General features: G+C 38.0%; 1 protein-coding gene across 3 annotated transcripts in view; it reads left to right on the top strand.

The window, feature by feature from the left end:
• Positions 1 to 22,694, top strand: part of LOC131045291 (uncharacterized) — a 203,998-nt gene that overhangs the window by 144,251 nt on the left and 37,053 nt on the right. For all 3 annotated transcript variants that reach the window (XM_057978855.2, XM_057978871.2, XM_057978864.1), the window contains one exon: positions 5,982 to 6,266. In XM_057978855.2, coding sequence (XP_057834838.1) covers positions 5,982 to 6,266 — 285 coding nt within the window. The remainder of the gene's footprint in view (positions 1 to 5,981; positions 6,267 to 22,694) is intronic.

Here is a 22,694-nt window from a genome sequence, read left to right on the forward strand (position 1 = left end):
AAAACGAACAAAACAGGGTCCAGACTTGGCCAAATTCACTCACACGACTTGTAGACTTGATCAAATTGACTCCCAAACACCTGCCAACTGAGGAGACTAACGTTACTGTTGTGAAGAGACCCAACAAACAAAGCCAAAAGACCGAGAGGGCCTAAAAAGTAGGGGGGCCCCATTTGCAATGGGGTGATGTGTGAAAACGTCACAATGGGTCTCTAGAAAGATTCCCTCCCCACTCCTCCACAACGTGCAAAACACTCATTAACTGTGTTACATAGGGACACATCCTAACCCCTTAGACAACTATCCCCATCCTCTATGGCATTTCGGGGATGATGCGATGTCCCTTGGCCACCCCCCAAACTGAAAAAACCAGAAAATGTCTTTGAACACATCCTACATCTGGGGATATGGCTGTCATGGATGGTTGGGATGATTTTTGACATCGACCACCCATTAATATTATCGTTACGTATTTTGTTGGTTCATACTTTCTTAGAGCTATTGATTTCTTTGGGAAACATAATTATGCTAATTACTAGTTTTCCATTCAGGAGGAGGCCATAGAGGAGGTTGGGTCTTCTAATGTTGTGCAAGTAGTTGTAGATTCAACTCATGTTTGTAAGACATTGGCAAAATAGATTGGGTGAAGATAGCAGTGGCCAAAGCTAAAGACATACAAATGTTTATATGTAACCATCACACTTCACTTGCACTATTCCGATTCTATTCAAACAAAGAATTTCTCAAACTGCTTAAGACTAGATATGCAAGCCATTTTATTTTGTTGGAGAAGATGTTGGAGGTGTAGGATGCTCTGCAATCCATGGTTGGTTGTGGAGAGTGGAAAAAGTGGGCTATATCAAAGACAAAAGAAGGAAAGATGGTGAGAGAAAGAGTGCTTAATGACATGCGCTGGTCCAATATTAGGTAAGAAACTTTTATTTAATAATTAGTATGTTTGAGTTTCTACTTCGTTTTACATTGTATTTTAGAATTTTAATTTACATTATTAATATTGTTAATGTCATAATTTTTAAATATTGCTTGTAGATATATTTGCTCTATCATATCACTTGTTATGAGGGTAATCAGATATGCAGATACAAACTCCCTTAGCTTTGGAGAGATTTATGAGATTTTTGATAGCATGTTTGGTCAAATGAAGCAAACAATCTGTGATAAGGTTCTTGGATTACAATTCTATGAGGAGCATATTAGGCCTAATGTCACAAAGGGTTGGAACACAATGAGGAGGTAACCATACTTTCTTTGAGATTAGTGGCTTGAATTTTTCAATGTTTACGGTCCTATATTCAACAAACCAGAGGCTAGGATGGATAGAGCGACTATTGCTAAAATAACCTCATTGGAAAGTGGAAATTTCATGAGAGGGACATATTGGAGTTGAAACAACTTGCTATTCATCTAATCTCATAGATTTTTAGTTCCTTTGTTGCATAGAGGAATTGGTTCACCTATGGTTTCATCCATGTAATGTCCCCTTTTTGGGGTCACTCTAGCATCATAGTTCGCTCCGACTTTCTTTGTGAGTGCCAACCTTGTCAGAATCGAATTTAGTTATTGTTGTTGAGCTTTGGGGATTTTGTTGACTTCGTTGATGCTTTCCAGGAGTAGTTTCAACATGTCGAGTGCATTCCAATTATCTTGGTGGAAAATGCTATTTTTAGAAAGAGTCTATTTTTAGTGTGTTTGATCTTTGGTGAATTCCTCAGTTTATTGGCATCTCAGATTTCACTTCTAGACTATTTTGCATTTTATATACTTTCAGTTGGTTGTGTGGGAAATAACTAATAAATATGTATTCAATTGTAAGTTGTCAAAAAAGCTTAAAATAAAGGACAACTAAATGAATTGTTTATAAAATAAATTTATAAAAAGTGACTATAGTGCTGAAAAAGAGAAAATAATAAAATAAAATCACAATTTGGAGCAAAAAGGTTTATTTAATTATAAAGTGGTTTTAAATTATAATTTCTGGAAAATTCCTGCAAGGATTATAAAAAGGGCTGAAGGGTCTCATTTTATTCATTTTGGATATTTGACTTTTTTTGAAACATAGTTGTGGAGATTGAACAAGTTTGTTCAAGCTAAGCCTAGGACAAAAAGTCGGGTTTGGTGGTGAAAGATCCTCCCTAGGCAATATGGGGAAATCCATTCAGGGTTTCAGTTTGCATAGAAAAGGATTTTGCAGGTGGAATCATATAGGTTTCACACTTGGTTCAAAAACTTTAAACGATTGGACAATTTGCAAAGCTTTGCAAGCAAGAAAAAATATTAGAGTTCACAAATTTGATGGAAAAGGGGATGATTAAGGGTCTTTTGGTGGTCGCCATGGTATGAGGTTTGCATTTTGGAGTTTGGCATTGAATTTATGATAGTTTGGGCAACTTAACTGCTTCTTTTCAGCTGCCATTCATTGTAAGCTGGCCATGAACAATTGAGGATTGGTGTGAGCCTCATCCTTAGGCAATTGAGATAAAATCTAGTGCTTTTACTTTCAGCTAGGCATTTGATAGCCATAATTGCTGGGTGATAAGCTTGTGATTGGTATAGGGTTGGTGTGTGATTTCAGTCACCCATTACCATTCAAAGGAAGGCGTTTGTGTGTGTATGCAGGTTGATTCTTCTATAGCTGATGGATGTGGGGTTAGGAAGTTAAAGGTAATACCATTGATTGGGTGATTATGTTAGTGAGTTGCGTGAGCAGCAGGGTGTTCTATTTAGAGTGGGGCAGCCATTAATACTTAGGCATAGGGGCTTTGAAGTTGACATATCTGAGGCACACATCCTATGTACAAGTTGCTGTTAGTACCTTGTTAAATTGATGATGATAGATTGTTTCCAGCCTTTTCCAAGGCCCAATATTGCTGTTCCTTGAGGTCAGCCTTTATATACTTTTCCTGTGTATTCTGTCCTATGACAACAGTTCATTGTTTGAAAAAAATATTATTGTTTCAGATGATCAAATCAATGCTTGTTTCCTGAATAAATATCAAGAATCATTATTAATGTTATATGAGCTACAAACAACCTTGCAAATCCGAAACCCACCAACAGATGTATCGTATTTACACGAGCATGCACCTGTTTTACAAAATATCCATTTGGGAGAAGTGCAAAAAGATTGGTGAAAACTGGTGAGGATCTTTACAATTCCCTCAATCAAGAGAAATGGTCTTACTTGTATATGGGCAAAAGTTAGCTGCAGTTCGTAGTGCCTTGAGACTTCAGGATTGTCAGGCGACTAACTATCAGTAGACTCCAATAGCACGTTGGATGTTGATCCTGAAGATGTTTGGTAGATTGATGAGGAGGAGGTGCAACCAGGATTTGTTGGGATTCCATTGGATGAACCACAGCTTTTAGCCAAACAGTTACATAGACTTTGAGTCTTTTCATCTTGATATTGATAGCCCAGATGAAGCAAAGTTGTATTTTGAAGTTTAACTATTTAAGACTTGAATTTAAACTTTAAGTTTTGATTTCAATTTCTAAACTTTAAAATTTAAACAATCAATATTGTTGTTACATATTATGTTGCTGTTATACTATTGTCATGATTAAATTTAAGTATCTCCTCTCTATCTCTATGGTTATATTGTTTAATTGCCATTATACTACTGGTATAAAGTTATAAACGTAAGGTTGCTGTTACGCTTATAGAAGTTTGAGTCTCTCTCTCTCTCTCTCTCTATATATATATATATATATATACACACATCCCCACCATGCTATGAAATATAGCTTATTAATGAGGTTTTCAAAACACAACTTGGAGAGTTGGACACAAGTCCTAAATTTATATCTGCTTTCTTAATTTTAATTTGTTTACTTCTGCTTTTCCTAGTTTTGGGAGGCTTTTGCATGCAATTTTGTGCCTTAAACTAATTACAATGTTGTATGATCCACAAATAAAATATTTTTGCAAATTTTAGAATTTATTAATTCTAAAAATGATTATATAAATTCAATTATGTGCAAATGCTAATAATAGCGAGAGGAAACCCTTTTATGTCTTGAAGTGTATGATTAGAGTTTTCTAAGCAATTTTGACTAACTCGAAGTGATCATTTGACCCCTAAATGACTTGATGATGTGTTATGACCCTTTGATGTAGACAAATTCCAATACATTGCTTTATCTGTTGGGCAGTGAAATTGAATGCTATATTTCATGAAGTTAAACCACTGTAAAACCATGTCAGAACCATTTTGCCACAAATCCAGTTTTTGAATGTCACTAGGCTTCTAGTTTTTGAAAAAGTAGACCCCATGATTATAATTTGCCTTTGATTGTTGCAATTGAAGGGTTACCCTATGTGGAGATAAAAGACCACATATTCTTTTCTTGCACATCACCCATATACTTTTCCATTTATTTTATTTTCGTCTCCCTTCTCATCCCAAGCATTTATAGATATTGTAAGAATAGAGGAGCCAACCTGAGCTAGAGGTTGCTTTGAGCTTGAAATTCCTAGAGCTTCCCGTTTTCACAATGTGACTGTGGGTGCAACAGTAAATAGATTGTCAAGTATCAGAAGTCTGAATAATAATCTCAAGGTTGACTAACTCTCCTTTTCCTTCCAAAAGGGTAATAATGCAATTGAATGTCAATATCATTTACATTGACAATAGATGTCTATCTAAAATGGAGCCTGTATTAGTTTATGAAGGTGGCTAAGATTTAAATGCTATTCCTTATAATACAGAAAGGGGTAAACAAATTATCATATTTAAAATGTTGTCATAAAGATAAGACATCCCATGACATCAACAAAGGTCTTTCTTACACATGGGCCATTAATCGTAGTTACTAAAAGGATGCTAGTCGACATATGATCTCCATATACTCCCCAGCCTAACCTACTCATAGCCGTATAACCATGCAATAGGCAAAATCCATATGAAACCAAGGATCAACAAGGCAATTCCAATCTAAGTAATGATCTAAGCTGACTAAATGAAGCAATCAAGGACATATCACATAACAAAAGGAGCACGTCAGACATGTTAATGCTTCTAATCTAAATTATCGGTGGGTCATTTTCAAATTAGTTCTTTTTATTTGCTCTTTCTGTTGAAATGTTGTAAATTAGCTCTCCCCATGACTTTTATTGCCATCCTCTGTGTGTTCCTAACACAGGGAAAAACATTGTTAGATCGATCCATCGATTAAATCTTAGCAAAATATACAAAAATACAACATTAAATAATTACTTAAGACAAGAAATATTTTCTCAACATTACATTCATAACCACTTATTAATGAATTAATTGAAATTCTAATTTATTTAATTATCTGATCATGAAGTCAATTACCATGGGTGTATAATTCAGTAATAATATCATTGTTTTTAGGGATGTTACATTGAGTCACCGGTTAAGATGTCTGGTGTTTAAATTCTTTATTCAGGAAACATTTCTTTGGACTTTAACTTTTTTCTTGTGCCATGTTATCCAATTGCTATTGCTATGAGGATATGAACTCCAGCTTCATGATTATCCACTAGTTCATCCATCTCTGTTGTAAAACAACTAAACAAAATTGGAAAGAGAAAGTTTAGCATCAAATTTGTACCTGAAATGCATACTTGATCTGAACTGAACCATCTACAACCATCTCTAACACGATGACCAACAATTTTTTTTAAATGGTAACTCAATTTTTTGAAATTGGACTTGCTGGTCATAGATTATTTATTGGTAAAATTATTGGATAACAAGTTCATTTTTACAGTCTTTATTACCATCTGTAGTTTCATTCTCAGACATTTTTGTTACTGAAAGATGTTATTCATGAACATCTTTGTGAAAAATGTAGTTTCATTCTGCTCTTCTCATTGTAGGTCACTGCTATCGTTATGCTCATGCTATGCTTCTGATGCCTGATAACTTTTAGTAGTATTCCTATGATAAGCCTTGAACAATCTGATAATGATATAAATTTGTATTTGTTACAAGAATCTATGATCTTTGCATGGGCAATGATTCTGCTTCGCTTTTGGGAATGGAGCATCTTCAAAATTTGCCACATTTGCAGCAGTGGCTAGGCCTGGCTGTGGCTGGTGCTGTGGAACTAGGACAAATAGCAGAACCAGTTGTTGTTCGAACGGCTACTTCTCTTGTTCCACTTGGTTGGAATGGAGTACCCAGTGATAAAAATGGTTCAGAGCCCTTGAAAGTTGATGTATATGGATATGGCTTGCATTTTTGTACTATGATTCAAGCTCAAGTCAATGGACACTGGTAAAATCTTTTGTCTTTTGTTCTGGTTTTGATTAATCTGGTTATGTTATGGACACTGAATGTTCACGTATCTATATTCTTGACATGTTCTCTGTAGTATTTTATGAAAGGAAGGTAATAAAGTATCACTCGTTGGATTCTTGAGAGCTTCAATATGCTGAACTGAATGTTAACAGATTCTATAGAATATGAGTGGAACAATTTTGCAACAAGCTATAGTAAAATGAGTGTAGTTAAATGGAAGAAGTGTGTTGTGGGTTTAATTTTAACAACTAAAATATAGGAAGCTGATTATTTGCCTATTTCATGTTGCATGACATATTAGAATAATATCTTTAATATTTATTTTTAATGGTCAATTATGTAATTTATTGTACATATTAGGTAGTTTCTATTTTTCTTTAGTTTATGATTGTTTCGTAATGGAAACATAGTCTTCATGAATGCTATATGTACATCTCAATTCTTTTAATAAAATTATCACATTTCATGAACATGGTATCAGAGCAGAAGACATAAATTCATCAAATTTAAAAAAAAAAATTCTTCAGAACTTTTTTGAAAAGTTTTTCTGTAAGACGAATTTCTTTTGATTGATTCTTCTGGTTTTTTATTTGTGATTTTTTTCAAATAAAAATCGAGGGATTGTGTCTAAAAATTTTTGAGGGTTTCTTCTATTTGAAAATCACACTCATTCTTCTCTTGTTTATGCTTGCGATTTCAAGGCGGCTTATTTTCTCCCGCGTCAGATCTTTGTCTAGATGCTTGATGTAGTGAAAGACAACCTCAGAATTGATGGAAATCCTTTCGTCACAACCTGTGACGCGTTTTTTGGCAACGCAATTTTGTGTTTTTGCTCACGATTCATTTTGCACGACACAAATTCTTTCTCGCAATTTTCTTTTGTGCCCTTAAAGTTTTTTCTCCTCTGCGCATGACGCGATATCCAAGGTCTTTGTATGCGTGAAGTTTCCTTTGCATTTTTCTGTGAAGGAATTCTTCTTTTTGCGGCTTCGTGTGACAACCCTTAGTCTGCTAGTGTCTTGTGGTGGGTTTTATTTTTCGCGGGATTATTTTCGGCCAAAGTCTTTTGTATGCCTGTCGTGATTTTTATCTACCTTTGCCGATATTTCTCTGCTTGTGGCTAGTGTTTTAATCCCTATTTTTTGTGCTAAAAATTCCTGACAAATCCGACCTAGGGTTTTTATAAAATCCTCATATTTTTTTTGTCGAAATAAATTTTAACCTACAGATTCTTAGTGGGTTTTTTATGAAGCTTTCAGGGTCTTCGTCAAAATTTTTTGAGTCTATCAAAAAATTTACTTTGGGATTTGTGCCACATGTACTTCTCGAAGTCTGTACCTAAATCTGCCTTTGTTTCTGCATTGGGATCCATGCCTTGGATTCCGTAATCAGTTTTTTGCCTCTTTAGAATTTCTCATTTTTTATGCTTGCGAAAGTATGCATGATGGCGTCATTGACCAACATAATGTTGGAAGGCAGTCAGCAATTCAATGGAAAAAATTATAATACATGGAAGCAGCGGATGATGACCATCTTCGAATATCGTCGCCTTAATGATCTCGTTTTGGGTAAAGAGACTCGTCCTACCATAGCCGAACAAGATCAAGATGAGTTTGACGAGCGCAACCGAGGAGGAGTCATGCTATCAAACTTTCAGTTATTGATGATCAACTGCCACAAGTGCCATCCGACAAGATAGCTGTAGAGATTTTGACCATCTTGAAGGATCTCCATGAGACATCAGATAAGAGCCGTGCGTTCTTCTTGAAGGACCAGCTATTTTCTATCATGATGGATGAGCGTATGTCCTTATAGGAGCATCTGGCAAAGATTAAGGACATTCAGGATCAACTTGAAGCAATTGGTCGAAAAATGGAGGAAGAGGATATGGTCGTTACAACCCTGAAAAGTCTACCTAAATCCTATGCGCACGCCATAGAAACATTGAACATTACTTCAACGAATGTTGACTTGAAATTTCCAGAGTTGTTGCTTTTCCTTTCATCATATCATCGATATGACGAGTCTTTTTTGCAAAATCAGGTATGAATCTTCGCAGAAAATTAACTTTACCAAAGAAAGAGTGAAGAACGGTCTTACTGGCTGGCAAAGGAAGAGTCTGAATAGACTTTACTCTATTTGGATCAATTTTTATCCCTTCTTTGAAGACAACACATCCAAGAAGTTTTCCCTCGGTCACCCCAAAACCGACTTCTTCTGATTAAGAGAGATACCATGCTTGCGACATCTTTCCAGCACATCTTGTAAGTGGAAGAGATGATTCTCACGATCTTTGGAAAAGACAGTAAGATCATCAAGGTATACCACAACATACCTTCCAACAATACCACAGAAAGCCAAATCCATAGCTCGTTGAAAAGTATTTCCATCAGCAACAAATGATGAAGCATCTTCCACCATAATGTATGAATTGGAAGAACCAACTTCTGATGCTTGATCTTCTTCAGCATCAACAAACCTTTCACTGGCTGAAAGTAATGAAGAATCAAAACCACTGGAAGGCCAATCTTTAGCAAATTCAGAGACTTCATCTATATGGAGATAATAATTCCCAAAACCAACAAATTCAAAAAGAATTTGGGCATGGGGATCATTTGTTTTAACGGTGTATTTGGTCTCTCTTTCAGGGACTAACTTTTGCACAACACCTTTGACAGGTATCCATGCTTCGGTCATGTCCATATTGAGTTGTCCGCCTACGTCCTTTTAGAAATTACGGCCAAGTAACATTCCATAAGAGGCAGGAACATCAGCTACCAAAACAGTCATCTTTATCCTCTTTTCTGGAAAAGCTGCAAATGCAAACTGAGCATCTTTGATTTGCCCAATAAGAGGCACTTGCTTATTCTCCATGGAGTAACAATGACCAAAAGTTTTGGTCAAGGTCAGCCCTAAGGCTTGAGCTACCTTAGCAGGCATGACATTATCAGAAGCACCAAAATCCATGACACAATTGCTCAACTGAAAACCATTGATCAACAAGGAAATATAAAAGGGATCTATCTTCCCTAAGACAGTGGATGGAATGGTTACCAGATGATTGGGCAAATTCTTGGGTTCTTGAGGAGCAGTATTTTCAAGTATAGGACGAGTGTCCTTATTTTTAACAAAGCTAGCTAACCTATCGAATTGATCCGGATTAGCTTGTAAATACTCAACCTCAGACATTTGAATCTTCGTCTTCCTAGCATGGTCAATGATATCAAAAGATTGGAATGAACCAGCTAGGGTGGGATGAGCATTATCAGATTGGGGTTTAAGGTTAGGCATATTGGTCTTAGGATTATTGGAAGAATCCAAAGGAGGGTTATTGCCACTTACTTGACTTTTTGCTGCTTCCTTGGAAAGAGAAGGCAGCGGTGTCCCTCTTTTAGCAATCATGACAGGTAACTAAAAATCACCTGCAACTTTTGCTGCTTCCTCTTGCTAAGCCAACCATGCCTAAGATCTTGTCATCACAACAAATGCTTGACTATGAGTTCTTTCAGCAACAGTTGAATCATCATAGTGCATATACCTTATGGTAGAGTCGCCAGCTGCGTCTTCTTCCTCTTGTTGAGGAGTAGAAACATCATCAGATTGATAATCAAAGAAAGAAGACTCGCTTTGATCAGTCTCATAGTAACCAACTGCCTTTTGCGGTGGTGGCTCAAGCGCGAGCCTCTCAGGAGGAGGAAGCTTGGACTGATTTTTAGCAGCATAACTGGCAGTGGAATTAGGATATGCCCGCCTTGGATTATCCTTGTATGGCGCAGCAAAAGAATTATGAGATATTTGCTTTTTCAAAGCAAGGAGTTCATTCGCCAATTTCTGCACCATAGGATTGGTAGTATCGAAAGAAGACATTTCCATATGAGAGTTTCCTCTTGACCGATTGGAATCTTTTCTGATTTTCCCAGCCAAGATCAAGTCATCCTCAATTTCAGTAGCCATTGTTTGAGCAACGGCTAAATCTGTTGGAGAGGCCTGTCTTAAAAGGAAACTGACTTCTGTAAGCTGAGTATCAATAAAAAAGCATTTGAGGTTCTTAGCAGTAAGCTAAGAGTCAACAGGAATTCTATTTGCTAGTTTGTTAAACTTAGCATTGAATTCCCACATGACTTCATGTGTATCCTTTGTCATTTGTGTCAGCTGAGCCAGTAAGGCATGCTCATCTTCTGCGGGCTTAAAACGTTCCTCAAACTTGTCTTTCAACGTGGCCCAAGATACAATCGAACCAATTGAAAGGTTTTAAAACCAATCAGCTGCAATACCTTGAAGAGTTTCCACAAACAAATGGACAACAACATCTTGATGTTCTACTCCACGGACACCACATGCCATGTAAAAAGACTTGACATGCTCATCAGGATGCTGTTTACCATCTCCATAAAACTTAGGAAGATTTTCCTAGGATCCTTGTGGGAGTGGATGAGGAGGAGGTGTCAAAGCCAAAGGACCAAAAGCTGCCTCCCAAGGACCAGCAGGAGGAGGAGGAACATTACTAGCCATACTAGAAGAGAAGGATATTAATGGTTTGAAAAAGAAAGGAGAATTTTCACTTGGGATAGGCTTCTTTTTCTTGGATGGTGGATAGCTTGTGGTTCGTGAAAGGGAGGATGTGCTAGTGAGCAAATGAAATCTAGCTTGTTCACCGGGAGATATTTCTTGAGAACTTTCACCCTTCTTGTGACGAATGTAGAAACAAAATCCTTCCAGCTTAGAGAAATAAGAAAAACCAAAGCAAGGTTATTCTGAAAAAAATAGCAAGACACTAGACTTCAAATGAAAGCGTAAGGCTCTCGAATGTGTTCGTGTCCCCAATAGTCACCAAAAACAGTTGGTTGAAAATTTTGTACACCTGAGGGATGTGCAAAATTATGGTTTCAGCCACAGTGTGTGAGTTTAATACTCTCCTAATTTAGGGAAGGCTCGCCCTATCTACTAACTAATTTAATATAATATGGGTAGGACAACAATCTTTCCTCTTCTTTCAGGGAAGACTATATTCTTTTCTTTTCATAGAAAAGTAATGACAGTTTTAAAGAAATAATAACAACAAATTAAAAATGAAACCAAGAGAGGAAATGAAGTTTCTTGAAAGCACAAAGACTTCCGTCACTTCCTCAGGGACGGGAAAACAACAATCAAGTGCGAAGTCTTGAGTTCCTAAATTACTATCTACCCTTTTTAGAATGATGTAATAAGGACAATCTCCAACCTATAACAACACAAAGTCTGTAAGTATGATGCACCTCTTATGCACAAACATAGAAAATAAAAGCAGCACAAAGTCTGCAAGCTACCCCCTTTTGCTTGATCGTCCTACAATAGTTTCAAATGTGACAAGCAGCTCAAAGTTTGTAGTATCAAATCTGAATACCAATCTAAAACTGCAAATGCAATAAACAACTCAAAGTTTACAAGATTGAGCTTGAATTCTTCTTGTATAACACCTCAAAAATCACAATCAATCTATAGAAAATGTCGTCACATAACACCTTGAATCAACACAAAGTGCAATTTGTCTCTTCTAATTGATTGCAATCTGATTTACAACTAAGCTCAAAGTCTTAGAGTGCATATACAAGCTGGCAGAGTTTTGTTGCATTTCCAAAAGATATCAATTACAATAGACCCCCTCAAGTATTTATAGGGAGGGGCCTTGAGAAAAAGGTGGGAGGATCCTAACTAACTTGAGAAATTCTCTCAAGCACCATGACGTATTCCAACTACAGTCCTAAGACTTATTCAAAATTACAAGTCCTATTCTAAATTGACTTGTAATCAACACTCTTGTAGTTACAAAAGTTTAAGTGATAAAGTTGCAATTACAAAATTGTTTTTACAAGTAAACTTGTCGAAAGGAAAACTACAATTCAGAAATGTAAACTAAAACACTTATACGGTAGCATGCTTGGCCATGTATCCTTCAAACTTTTGGATAATTCCTTTCAGCTCATTAGGATTTGGCTCATGAGTATTCTCAGCAACAATCACTGTTTTGACAATGGTATCATTGCAATTTGCAACTAAGAATCGTAGGATTATGCTTCTCGAGAGTAGCCTGGATTTCCTGCAGAAAGATTTGGTTCTTCACCAAGGCTTGAATTGATGTAACTGAAAATTGTTCATCCTCCCATTCCTGCTAAATCTTCCTTCTCAAATCTGAGAGAACATCTTCTTCTGACAACAACTCCCCATTCTGATTTACAATCTTACAAGGAACTTTCTCACAACGAGAAACAATGTCTTGCAACACTTCCATGTGTAATCCCAAAGCATCGTCAATTTCTTCAATAAGTGCCTTCAGAACAAGGGATTTATTCTCTAGAAGTTACCCAAATTCTAGATACATGGTTTTAGTAGGAATAATGCCACTTTCTTATAGAACATTCAGCTTTTCCTATGGCATCCTGTGCCAAACTCTCAAGTTACTTTCAACCTTTTCCAGATTCTGTTTGAAAGCTTCAAAAGTCTGGTTCAATTTCTCTTTGATCATTTCCAGCTTGACCATTACCTGGAAAACTTCCTTCAAGACCTGAACACAGATCATAAATCTGATCTACCCAAGAATCTAGTGCTTGCACTTTTTGAGCAGCTTTTTCAATTTCTCGGACTGATTCTTTGGCATTGAAAGAAGTTGAAGGATTGGTCCCTTCTTCAAAAGACTTGGTGATTCTCTGAATGACTAAGATAAGCTGCAAATTTTCCTCTTCCAGCTTGTCTTTCTTCGTTAGGAGTTCATCATACCGTTGCACCAATGAAGTCACTGAATGCTGAGCATCATGCATGACAACTGCATGTGTTTGTTTACCCAGCTCCACCCTTGTGATTCTGTAGTTAGAAGCTTGCATCTCTTCATGCGGCTTATCTACAATTGACTCAACAATTTCTGCAACTTTCATCCTGTTGCTGTCAACTGTCACTCTCGAAATTGTCTTAGCTCTTTTAACAGCCTTGGGTTTAGATTGTTTAAGCTGTTGAAAATCAAAGATATCATGAGAAATTTCCCGCTTCTTTCTTTTAGGAGTGAAAGAGATTAGCTATGGAGGTAAAGCCATTGAATTTGCCTAGGAAACAGTTGGAGGTGAGGAAGAAGCAGGTTCTGTTTGAACTACTGTGGTCACCTTGGAGAAGTTTCTGTTTAAACAACAACCATTGCCCGTTCAGTAACCAAAGGATGTGATGCCCGCACCATGAATTTGTCAAAACTGGAAGTAGAAGTATCAATCTCTGACAATGACAAGCCAGACAAGGAGACATGTGTAGGATTATCCGCAAAGATATTCAACAAATCCTCCTGTGGGTGATCAAGAGATGGCTTTGATGCTGAAATTGGAATGACACTCTGTGCAGACACACTTAATGGAATAGGATCAATGTGGATGGTGGAAAAAGAATCCACATCTGTGTCAAAAGGAGACATAGGTAAATCCAAAGGGATTTGAGGAGGAATTTCATGAGGTGACTCCAAAGTTGTGGACCTAGGAGCATCATCTTCTTGCCGTTCTTCTTTTGGGTCTTCAGAATCAATAACATGAATACGAAGCTGAGGTTTCTCTTTCCCTCGAACGGTTACTTCTTCAGGAGGAAGTACCATTGCTCTGCTGACTCTCAACTTGATTCGTGTACTAGAAGAAGATGCACCCTCTTTGTTATCAATTTTGACTTCAGACTTGCGTTCGATAGGCCCTATAGAATCATCTTCTATACCAATCTTAATTTTGATGAGTCTAACACCATTACTTTTGAGCCAAGTATTAGTGTTAGCCAAGATAGGTTGAAATCTATCAAGAATAGAAGTACATTCCTTATGTGACCAATGAATTGATGGAAATGGTGCTTCATCAACTCTCTTTTCCACATACTCAGAATCAAGTACGTTCCCATCATCTATCACTCCTTCAGGACTGTTCACTAGATTCAAATCAACATTTTGCTCAAGTGTGAGCCTGCAATAGTCCATCCTACGAATCTCCTCTTTTGTGCGAAGATTAACCCAAATGTCTTCTATGCGATGCACATGTGTGAAATGACCTTTTGATTCTTTCTTTCATGCCTTGATTGTCAATATTTGCCCTTGCCTTGAACCTTTTGAGTTTGATTTCTTGCACTCAATGTCTATAGCCTTAGCCTTTGTGGATGTCATGAGGGAATATCAACCAATCTTCAATGGGTTACTTGTTGATATCCCCATTCCAGCTTTATGTCGAACGGATTGGTGTGCATGAACTGCCATGATTTGTCTTCCCAACTCCATAAGAATGATCTTATCGGTTCGATATCTTGGAAACATATAAGGCTGCCCGCTGTAACATCCAACTCTCATATAAGTGAAAGTTGGGAATTGAAGAAATAAGCAACCATATTCATTCACTCTTTCCCATGTAGCATCTGATACCCTTCTATTCTTCAATGTCTTATCAAATAAGCACATGTAATGACCATAGAAAGCATCCTGAACTCTCCTGTAATGCAGTCTACTAGGCCTCAAAGGTAGCTGATCATAGTAATCCCACACAGGCACAAGCGAGTGATCACCCTTGGTAGAAAGACCAGGAAAATGTCTGAGCGATGCTACTATATACACGAAGTATGAATTCATGTAGAAGGTCAAAGTGGTAGGAACCTTTGCAAGCTGATCACCCAAAGCATCACTAATAATCTCACCCCAAAAGATGTGTCGAGATTGTCTAATGAGTACAATGAATTGATACATCCAAGGTTCAAAGACATTAGAGTGTTCTAAACCCATGATCCTGCTAAGAAGAGTAATTGTGTCACCAATCTCTCCTTTGAAATCACAGCGAAACAACTTGGCCCACCGAGTAAGACAAGTCCGTGGTTCATGGATCCATTTATTGATATGGCACTTGCATTCCTTCTCCCTTTGGGCATAGTATTCTGCTGCACTCTTTTTGGAGATCTTCACATACACAGATGCTGTAGGTATCTTAAATATTTTCTCAATGGTTTCAGCATCAAGACGAATAACAACCTGTCCATCATCATCTCTAATGGTTCTAGTTTTCCTGTCAAAATGAGCGGCACAAGCAAGAACAAACTCTGGCTCTAGGGAAGCCATTGGGAAGGAAGAAACATGATGAATATGGCTGTCCAACAAATGCTGCATATTGTGATCCTTAGGATTTTCAACCCTCTTAAGGAAATCTGACATATCCACATGTCCGATTTCTGTATCTTTGATCTCATCCAACGAAGAAGAAATCTGAGAAGGAGAGATCTCATTCTGGTATTTGTCATACTTGTACTTCATCTTCTTTTGGGAAGATGGTGATGGCAAGTCGGTCATTGAACAAGAATTTGTTACGCTGCGATGAAAATCCAGAAGTGTCAAAGCAACATCACGATTAGCTGAAAGAGTCATATCTTCTTCAAATGGGAAAAACTCTAACCCTAGCACCAAAGCTCTTGGGAAAGGAATGATGAATAAATAGGAAACTTTTGAAACTTGACTCATGACCAATTTCAGATCTTGGAAGGTATATTGCAGGTATGGAAAAGGGAAAAACCTTTGGAAAGACATAATTGCAATCGGTTTTTTAAATCCCAATTGCAAGTAGACTTGTGATGGGAAAAAATGAGTGAATGTGTTGTGTAACAAATTGACATGAGGGGAAATGACGGAAATGAAGCTTATGACCAAGGATAGTAACCGTGGATGACCATGAATGGAATTTTGAAGAATATTTTCATCTTGACCACATGTAAAATGGGAAAAGTTTTTACTTGTAATCAGGTTTATAAAACTCGATTTTGAGTATGTAAGCTTCAAAACAACTTTTAATATTGCAATTTTGGGAAAAGAATGTTAACTCTTTTCAACCAAAGGGGAAGACCGACATATTACTTATACTTGTAATCAGATTTTAAAAACCCGAATACAAGTAAAGAGGAAAAATTGAAAGGTGGGAAAAACAATGCAATCTACAAATTGCATTCAAGAAATTGGGAATTTGGGAAGATCTCATACAAATCCGAATTCAAACAAGAACAAATATTTACAAAGCATGATGAATTAGGGAATTTAAAACAACCAAAAGAAAACAAACACAAAACTGAAAATAGTACCTTGTGTTGTTCACCAAAAGTGATAACCCAAGAACACCTGCAATTGATCTATGAAGTAGTCAATTCAATCTATGAAGAACTTCAGGGCTTGGACAACATGACAAGGATATGAATCCTTCTACTCTTCAGGCTCTGCAAAACCTAGGCGGGTATACCTTTGATGCTTAGAATTAAACCTATTACACACCTATGACAGCATCAACATAAACAGATAGATCTCACTAGGGCTCCAAAACAAGTAGTTTATTGCAGATGGGCTAGATCTACACATAAAACTCAACTATGCTTGAGCATGAGATAGATGAAACATTTCAAAACATAACATAAACTAAAGGTATTCTGATTGGATTTTAAATTGGTTTGAGAACCCCTTTAATTGCAAGATCAGTGCCTTATCCAAGGCCAACAGAGTCATACATCAAACTATAAATGAAAGCTTCGATTGCAAATCCATCTTCATTATTAAATATTCATGCATTAATGCCTTGCATAAATGCATTACTAAGATCATTCACAAAATCATCAAATCTTGAAACTATATTCCATTTTTTTATGATTTATTACAGAATTTAAATCCTTCCTTGAAGAATCCCTGCAAACAATCATAACTATCTCCTTGAGATAACAAATTTCATCCTCGAGGATTTGATTTGATAAAATGGAAATACAAATCTAGAGACAATCCTGTGTGAATTTATGTATGCCTTGCATACACAAGAACCTGCAACTAAGAACACCTATAGCAAGAATTGAACTCCATTACTGAAGGAAAAACCCTGCCCTATACAATCTTCAAGAATACTCAAAATTGGAAGCCATGAAAACTAGAGCCATTCTCACAGAATTCTGGAACCCTTACAACTGAGAAGAATTGGGAATAAAAGGGAGAGGGAACCAAATCAAATCTGCAACTGAATTGCCAAGTGTCTCCTCTCTAACTGAATTTCAATCTCGACCAAACTGCTTCCAAAATATCTGATCTTCGCCAAAATTAACTTCATAATCAGATTCCTCCTTCCGAGAGCTTTCCGAAAATATATAACACTTCATACTTTGGCCAAAAATTGAGCCCTGGGCGAATTAATTCCCCAATGTGCACCATCATTTAAATTTTTCATTTATTAATATAGTTTAAACTATATAATAAACATGATTTTAATTTTGATTTTTGGTTCTGATTATGCTCTGACGCGTTGCCACGTGGCGGCCTCCGATTGGTCGATGGGGTTGACCGGACGCCACCCGGGATGACACCTCATCTTTTGCCACTTGTTGGCCACGTCACCGCCACTGGGCTGCTTGCTTGTACGCCACGTCATCGCCACTGGGCGCCACCTCGCCGGGACCTGCTTGCTGTACATCTGACTGTACCCGCCACCTGTGCGCCACCTGGCTTTCGCAACTTCGCAGGGTCTAATGTTCGTGCATCTTCAACCTGAGAAACTGCGCGGGCCGTCAATCTCCATCTAACATGCTCGACCTTTACCCTTTTCGCAACTTCGCAGGGTTTAACGTTCAAGCATCTTGCCTTCGCGAAGCCGCGCGCACTGTTGATCCATCTTGAACCTGCTCACTAGTTAAGTCGGCCTTTCTCTGCAAAATTTGTCCGTCTGCCTCGGGAAGCGTGCCTACGTGGGGTCCACCTGGTCATCGCCCTGTCACCTCCTCCGTCGCCTTGAGATCCATGCTCGCACGTGGGCCCACCTTGGGTGCCCATAGGCACCGTTCGTCAAAAGCCTTTAAGGCTTAGACATTATAGATGGGTTTGTTTTTGGTTATAAATATCAAAACATTACCCTTCACAGCGAATGTGGGATTAAGGCTTATGCCTGGAGCTGCATGTTAAAACTCTCTCTGCAACTTTCAATGGCGATTTTGGATGTTGCTGAAGATTTTGATGGTCCTTTTCAATGCCACAGAAGGAGGAGTTACTAGAATTCGTTTGGAAATCTCATGCTGCTGCCAATTCCATGTCAATCTGGAGTTTTGAAAACTTGTTTGCTGCACTTTACATTTGAATAAAATTTTTGAATGCTGCTCAAAAACCACACAGCAGAGGAGATTGCAAAGCCTTCGATGTCTCTCCTCCCAAACACCACGTAGGGGGCATTTCTCCACCTGTCAAAGCCACGTAGGAGACGGAGGACTGCTGCCAAAAGCATTTGGTTGAAACCTTTTGAAATGCCTCTTCCACCATTTCCCATGTCACGCAGAGGGGGGCTGCATTTCAACATGCTGGCAGTCTCAAATGCATTTGTTTGGGTGCTTCTACTGCTGTTATTTGCTACCAGAGATCTCACGTGGGGAGGAGGGAGTGTAATGATTGTTTGAAAGTTTTACATAGCTTTAAATGCCACGTTGCCACTCCAGAACTTTAGCTGGGGTTTTTACATGCTCTTACTGCAGTCTGCAAACTCTAATGGGCCAAGCAACAGCAAAGAGGGAATGGGGAGACCACGTACAACAAGGAGAATGGGGATTTTGTTTGCTGCCCTTTTCTTTAACTTCATGCCCAACACCTTCTGCTGCCCCCTCTCCATCACCACATGAGCATGGGGGGATGCTAGCTATTGCATTTGTATGATTTTATTTCCTTTTCAACATGCTCTACACCACTTGAAAATCCATGCACGACAAAGGGGGAAATTGGCAAAGTTGTGGAATTTGGCTCTTGCCAGTCATTGCATAAGTTTTTAAAAAAAACAAAAAAAACTTGGAACCTTTGATATGCTACTGTAGAACATTCAACATTGAATAAGCCAATATCATTAATCACTTCCTCGATTATGTCTAGGGGTTGAAATTCCATGAAATGAAAACATTCTATCACACAATTAATGCGTGGGCATGAGCCAGGTCGGGCCCCAAAGTGGGTCCGACTAAAAAAATTTTCGTTTTCAAACAACTGACTTTTGAAATGCTTCACGGACCTCAAACATACTTCTGGAAACGATCGGCATCGTTTGCGGATCATAAAATTGCATTTTGCAACTTTCAGGGAATTACGCCACATTTTCGCATTTAATCGCGAAGATGTAATTTTCAAACCTGTCAAAACACCTTTCTGGAGCTCGCCATCTGACAGGCGTGTACTCTGATATACAAGGATGATTTCTACCAAACGGTTTCTCAAGACGAGTCCCGAGTGAAGAGATATTAATTTTCGAATATGCCAACTGGCTTTGTCGACACTGCGGACCTAATGAAGTCAATGTTCTGGCAACACATGATGCCCTTCTCAAAAATACCAAACGACCTCCGTAAGCCCTCAAATTTGAAACACAGGTACCTTAAAGTACATATTAAATCTTTGAATTCTCAGTTCGATCACCAGACTGACAGGATGCAAACGGCGCGCTCACAAAAATGGCTACATTAACTAATATAGCACTGAAAGTACGGATAACTGCATTTGATGGCAAAATGAGCTCTTTTGAAAACCGATCAAACGGATTAATAGAGGTTTGAAATTTGAAACGTAGCTCATCATTTATACCAACATTAGCCCGGAACAAACATTCTGACATGACGCTTACTGAGGCTTTTTTTACACGTGTGAAATAGGGCTCCGACTAGCGGTCGAAACAGGGACTTGCCAAACCACACAAACTGCAAACGGATTTGGCTTTGAAAACTGAGCAAATGGATTTGTTAGGACTTGAAATTTTGCAGACTGACTCACATTAATGCATACAATTGAATCAATTTTGAATTTCTCCATGACGATCAACAGGGCAAAAGATGTAATCGTTCAAAGTAGGCTACTCAATAAAATCTGCATTTGTGCCTAGAATGTACTTTCAGCTCACCCCTCAAACTGGGTACCTCATAAACTTATCCAAATTGAATTCTGAAAGTTGCACATCATTGAGTAGGCCAAATGAAAGGTGTGGGACATGAATCCCGAGCCTTACCCTTTGAAAATCAACCGGCTCCATTTTGCCCTCTCTTTAACTAGGCCTTTCAAACTGACTCATTTAGGTGCCTTTCTGACATGCAGAGCAAAATTTTGAAATGGGCCTATAAACTTGACTTCAATTTTAATTAGTCCCAACACCTTGTTTGATCAAAACACCCTTAGCAAAGAATAATCTTTGAGAAGAACCAAACCAAAAGCTCTATAAATAAAAGAGGAAGGCAACACGCTGAAAACCCCCTTTGCATCCAAAACAAATTCGCATACAACCTCCAAGCACCAAAAATGACATGGAGAGGAAGGAGAAAAAACGCACTAAACATATGTAACCTCCAAGTTAGAGATAATGGAGGATATACGCCTAGCAAGGAGGATCAAAACGCAGCCAAAGAAGAGCAAATTCGTGCCAAGAAAATCAGGAAATGGGGAGAAAAAACCTCCCACGTCTCCTACATTCAACGCCCAACTCCTAGCAAAATGGATTCAAAGGAAAAAGCCACAAATAACAGATTCTTGGAAGCAAGAATACAGTTCGGGTTCTTCACCTTCAAATCCAAGTAAAAATGCCCTTCAAAAGATGCAATCGGGTTTCTAAATCCCTTTTGCAAGTTAAAAATAACATTACTTTTCCTTCATTTGTGCAAATTCGGGTTTCTAGGAGAAATAAGCACAAAGAGAAAGAACAAAACGACTTGTAATAGGGAAATAAAATCCCTATTACAACTAAAACAATAAAACATAAAAACTTGTTATAGGGAAATAAAATCCCTATTACAACTTAAAAGCACAAAGTAGGAACTTTTATGAGAGAACTTACAATTTCTCATTAAACTTGTATTTTTAAATTCACTTGTAATTTGTCCAAAAAGTTCCTACAAACAACTTAAAAGACAAAAAGGGGAAATGGGAAATAAGAAGCGAGTTACAAGTTACAAGTTACAAGTCTTTTATAAAGTTCACTTGTAATTGCTAGAAAAAACCCAACAACACAAAAACAAAAGAAAACTCCTAACTTGCAAAAGAAGGAAAATTTCCCACTTGAAGTCGGGAGGAAAAGACCCGAATTTGAAGGAAATAGATAGCAAACGAACTCGGAACGCGATGAAATTTGAAGCATGCATCAAGGACGAACTGAAGATCAGTCCAGTTCAACAAGAAGCAAAAATTTGGCCTCGGGAAGCATACCTTAGAGTAAAATTTTCATTTTTGAACAAAAATTTCAAAGGGGTTGTCCAATTTTGTGAATGCAAAAATTAGGGACAACACGTTGATGTATGTGGTCCAATGAATACAGCTTCTGGTATTTGCTCCAAGTATTTCTTGCTTTTTGTTGATGATTTCAATCGTAAAATGTGGGTGTACTTTCTTAGACAAAAATCAAATGTGTTTACTGTATTTCAAAAGTTTAAGGCCTTAGTAGAGAAAGAGTCTGGCTGTTCTATAGTCACTCTTAGGTCAGATAATGGGGGGGAGTTTTGTTCTACCACTTTCTCCAACTTCTGTGATACTCACGACATCAAACGCTAGTGAACCACACCTTACACTCCTCAGTTGAATGGCGTTGTAGAACTTGCAACCGCACTATCGCTGAAACGGCTAGGTCAATGTTGGAACACGGGAATGTTCCCAAGAAATATTGGGTAGAAGCAGTAGACACCGCAGTCTATGTCCTTAATCAATCTCCCACACAGGCTGTTAAGGGGAAGACTCTCGAGGAAGCCTGGACTGGTCGCAATCCTAGGATTAGTCATCTGAAAGTCTTTGGCTCTTTAGCATATGTTTGGATTCTAGATGCCAAGCACTCCAAGTTGGATTCCAAGAGTCAGAAACTTATGTTTATAGGGTACAGTGACAACCATAAGGCTTACTGGCTGATTGACGTAGACATTGATCATCTCATGTTCAGTCGTAATGTTGCCTTTGATGAAGAATGAGGACCTTTTCAGCTTTCCTCGTCTGAGCAGAATTCTGAGGATCGGCCTTTGAAGGCTACTGATTTGGGTGTCTGTCTTCCATTTGGTTCACTTGATGGGAGGGATGATGCAAAATCTAAATTTGATGATGCACTACCTAAATTTCCTCCAATGATGCTAATCTTCCACTTGTTCCAGATCCTATTCCAACTCCAGTTCCAGTCATTCCTCTTGCATCCGATGTTGGTTCTTCTACTCTCCGACCTAAATGGTGGGCTAAGTCCATAAGTGATCTTCGTCCCGATGAGCTCATTGAGGGTAGATCTTCCAAAAATAAGAGCAAGCAGCAAAATACAGTCAACTTGGCTCTCATGGCCAACATCCATTATGTTTTTGAGCCTCAAACATATTCTGAGGGTAAAGAAATTCCTGAGTGGGAAAAAGTTATGGAAGCTGAACACCAGAGTCTTTTGAAGAATA

The sequence above is a fragment of the Cryptomeria japonica genome, chromosome 3, assembly GCF_030272615.1.
Source record: "Cryptomeria japonica chromosome 3, Sugi_1.0, whole genome shotgun sequence".
Classification (NCBI taxonomy): Eukaryota; Viridiplantae; Streptophyta; class Pinopsida; order Cupressales; family Cupressaceae; genus Cryptomeria; species Cryptomeria japonica.